This window comes from Corvus brachyrhynchos, unplaced genomic scaffold, assembly GCF_000691975.1.
Source record: "Corvus brachyrhynchos isolate BGI_N302 unplaced genomic scaffold, ASM69197v1 scaffold369, whole genome shotgun sequence".
Lineage (NCBI taxonomy): Eukaryota > Metazoa > Chordata > Aves > Passeriformes > Corvidae > Corvus > Corvus brachyrhynchos.
The window spans coordinates 588,650-592,563 of NW_008246055.1; the positions used below are offsets into that span (position 1 = coordinate 588,650).

A 3,914-nucleotide genomic window follows, 5' to 3' on the forward strand; every position below is an offset into this window, starting at 1 on the left:
CCACGCCCGCTCCTCCCTGGGCCGCGCCCCCCTGCCTCTTCCTCCCTGGCAGGACGCCGGCCGTGGGACAATGAGGTGCTGGGTGTCATGGCAGTCCCATGCAGAGGGGCTGGGGACCATCAGGGTGCTTTGCTGGGCAGACTGGTTTCCAGCAGGCAGCTGCAGGCACATTCCAGCTGCACAGACCCACTGTGCCTCCGGGATTGTCCCCTGACCCTCTGCTTTCTCCTGCCTTCCCACCCCATCGCACAGGGGCTGCTGGGCATCCAGGACCTGGGGCAGGTCTTCTTCGAGCCCATCAAAGACAAACAGGGCAACATCCTCATCGTCACCCTGAAGGAGGTGAAGACCAACCAGACCTTCGAGAGCGTGCGCTGGGTTCCCATCTGCAAGCTGCAGACCAGCCGCAAGTCCGTGTCCTCCCCGGAGGAGCCCACTGCTCTGGACACGCTGCTCATCTCTGTCCAGGTGTGTCTTGGTGCTGTGGGGCAGGGATTGCAGCGGGCTCCTCTGGGAACCACCAGTGCTCCCTGCTGCCCCCCATCCTGGAAAGGTCACAGCAGAGGGGGAGCAGAGCTCAGCCAGCCTCCAAAAATCCTGTTGTTTCAAGGGGAGGCATCAGGCTGGTGCCAGATTCACCCTGGCAGCGCCAGCTTGTCTCACTGTGCCGCTCCCCTTCTCCAGCTGGACTGGCTGTGCCGTGGCACCAGCACGAGCCCTGCTGTGAGGAGTGGCTCAGTCCAGCAGTGCCTTTGTCCCCAGGACAAGCTGGCTTACCACCAGCGGAGCAGCCATGCCCTCACCCCGGGCCTCTACCTGGGCTACTTGAAGCTGTGCAGCGCCGTGGATCAGATCCGAGTGCTGGTGCCAGAGCGGCTCCCCAACATCCTGTGCCACGTCAAGATTCGCTCCAACCCCAACATCTCCAGGTGGGATTTGCAGGGCTGCTCAGCTGGGGCAGCCAGGCTGCTCTGCCCCACCCAGGCTAGCAGCACCCAACACCTCCCGCTTCAGCAGCAGTGCAATATTCCCTCTTATCCCTGCCATGCAACGCTCTCAGGCACAGGGTGGGATTGTTAAGGTGTCCAGTGTGGGGTCAGGAGCTGAACTCGACAGTCCTTGTGGATCCCGTCCCGCTCAGGATATTCTGTGATTCTGATTCAGCCTGGAGCAAACCAAGTTCTCTCTCTACCTCCACCTCTCCCACATCCCTGGGGATGCTGCACTGTCTGGGAGAGGAACAGCCAAGCAAACACAGTTCTCAGAGAGATTGTGTCCACATCCACCTGAGCTGCTCCCTCCTTCACCTGTCTGTCTCTGACCTTCTCCAGGGAGGAGTGGGAGTGGCTGCAGAAGATGGCCAGCGTGGAGGAGCCTGTTCCCACAGAGCTAGAGGCTGACACATCCCAGAGCCCCCTGTTTCAGGAGCTCCAAGTGGCCATCAAAAAGCTGATGACCCTGGTGAACATCCCATTGCAAGAGGTAGAGGCAGGAGCCGAGGTCTGGGGTGGAGGGAGGGGACAGGGCTGTGAGCATGGTGCTGGTGGTTGCAGCAGGCAGGGAACTGCATGCCCAGCCCTCCTTGTGGGGCTGGAGCACCCAGATTTTAGTCCTGTGCAAGCAGAAGGTGAGTGTTGGGTCTGCCAGCCCAGGGACAGTGTCCACAGGAGCTGTTTGTCCTTCCCACATGGTACCCCCAAAGCAACAACGGTGAATCTGAGTTTGTTACTGCTGCCACGTGCTCTGGTCCTGGGCAGCACGAGACCAGCCCAACTCTGCCCCTCCAAAGCAGGCTGGTCCCTGGCCAGTGCTGGGCTGGAACTGCAGCCCCTGGGGCCAGACTGCATGAGGAGAAACCTTCTTCCACCATGCCAGGTATCTGCTGGGAAGGAACCCACCAGCCCCAATGACAGGCATGTGCTTCTGACTGGGCAGCTGGGAGGGCACCTCCCTGTGCATCACTGAGCCATTGCTGATGGCACTTCTCTGACACCCTGCCATGGTGACTTTGGCCAGAAGTTTTGAGACTTTTAGGAAAAATCAGAGAAGAAGTGATGAGATTATGCAGATTGTGCCAAAAGCAAGGAGCCTCTGGTTGTGTGCTGAGGCTGCAGTGTCCCCTGGCTGCAGGTGGTCCCTGACGACTCCTCTGTGCATGAGGGCTGGGCAGAGGGCCCACCAGGTGATGTGTGCAGCTGTTACCTGCACTGTCTTCTTGCAGGCCAAAGACTTCCGTCTGTACAGCCAAGAGGTGCTGGACTTTGGGGAAAAGGTCTCCTTCCTGCTGCTGCTGCCTCCATCAGACGACGTCTGCACTGCTCCAGGCCAGAACAACCCCTACACCCCTCGCTCCGGCTTCCTCACACTGCCGCTGCAGATCTTCGAGCTGGGTGAGGAGAGGGAATGCCAAAACCCAACCTTGCTGGTCCCCTTGTCCTCTGAGGCCTCCTGAGAGCTGGGCAGGGCGCTGGGCTGGAGTTCCCTCACTCCCTGTAGAGGAGGGGTGGAGGGGTGTACAGAGGGCTGTCCAGGTGGACTAATGCACAGTGTTGCCTCCACATCTTGAGTCATAGGGAGGAGCCTGTAGGGCACCCACAGCATGGGACCTCATGGTTTCCACCCCTCCCCTTGTTTCCTCTCCCCAGTCCACTTCTTCACGTACGACCGGGAGTTCATCACGCAGTACTGCCAGGTGTCCGCCCTGCTGGAGCTGGAGTCTCTCCTCTCCCAGCAGAGCCTCAGGGAGGCTTTCTCTGATGCTGAGCTCTCCACCGCCAAGCAGAGGCACCAGCAGGTTCAGGACTACATCCAGGTATGGGGTGGGAGCCAGGCTCGACAGTGCCCCAGACCTGCCAGGTCAGTGAGCAGCAGCATCTGCATGAGGGCTGTCCCCTGGCCTCGGTGGCCCTGGGGGTTTCTCTGGTGTGGCTGATGGGCAGCAGCAGGCCGGGCTTTCACAGAGTCATGGAATGGTTTGGGTTGGAACAGGCATTAAACCTCATTCAGTTCCACATTCCACTGTCCCAGACTGCTCCAAGACCTGTCCGACCTGGCCTTGGACACTGCCAGGGATCCAGGGGCAGCCCCAGCTGCTCTGGGCACCCTGTGCCAGGGCCTCCCCACCCTCACAGCCAGGAATTCCTTCCCAATATCCCATCCATCCCTGCCCTCTGGCAATGGGAAGCCATTCCCTGTGTCCTGTCCCTCCAGGGCCCTGATCCTCATCCCCTTCCAGCCCTCCTGGTGCTCCTTTAGGCCCTGGAAGGGGCTCTGAGGTGTCCCTGGAGCCTTCTCTTCTCCAGGCTGCAGTTGCTTTATCTGGCAACTTCTTACTGCAATGATCACATTAAAAATCCTGAGGAGAGAGCCAAAGGCTCCTGCTCTGCACGTGCCCTCCTTGCTAGAAAAGGGCCTGCAAGCGCATTTTGGAATGGCCTTGCAAAAGAGCATCCCACACTGCCCCTGTCGCAGCACCTCAGGCAGGTCCTGCTGTACCAGCAGCTGCATCCTCCCCCTACCTGAGAGCACTTCCTTTACATTTCCTGGCTCAGGGATTCCCCCAAAGCTCTGTGTGTGTACAGAGTCCGTGTTTTGCCATGGCACTCTCTTGTTGCTGTCGTTTGCTGTGTGAAAGGGCTCCTCCGTTTCCTCTGTTGGCAGCAAATGGAGGAGATCTGGCGAGAGATGCGCTGGATCATGGATGCCCTGCAGCACGCCCGCTACAAGCAGCCCTCCTGTGGGGTCTCTCTCAGCGGCTTCCTCAGCGAGGCCGGTGGGCCAATGAAGGAGAAAACCCGATCCTCCTCGTCCCACCTTGACTACCTTCCGTCCCCGGTGCCCTCACCAGAGACCAGCCGCAAGCTCAACTCTGGTAAGGACGCGGCTGGGCCCGGCTCCCGGCTGGGCGCCGCCCC

General features: G+C 60.1%; 1 protein-coding gene across 1 annotated transcript in view; it reads left to right on the forward strand.

The window, feature by feature from the left end:
• The window catches only part of LOC103623320 (ankyrin repeat and fibronectin type-III domain-containing protein 1), a 194,293-nt gene that overhangs the window by 187,204 nt on the left and 3,175 nt on the right, over window positions 1–3,914 (forward strand). Inside the window, exons 16-21 of the mRNA XM_017745682.1 lie at window positions 253–468; window positions 763–929; window positions 1,332–1,482; window positions 2,222–2,390; window positions 2,646–2,812; window positions 3,661–3,899. Of these exons, the coding sequence (XP_017601171.1) occupies window positions 253–468; window positions 763–929; window positions 1,332–1,482; window positions 2,222–2,390; window positions 2,646–2,812; window positions 3,661–3,899 (1,109 nt within the window). The remainder of the gene's footprint in view (window positions 1–252; window positions 469–762; window positions 930–1,331; window positions 1,483–2,221; window positions 2,391–2,645; window positions 2,813–3,660; window positions 3,900–3,914) is intronic.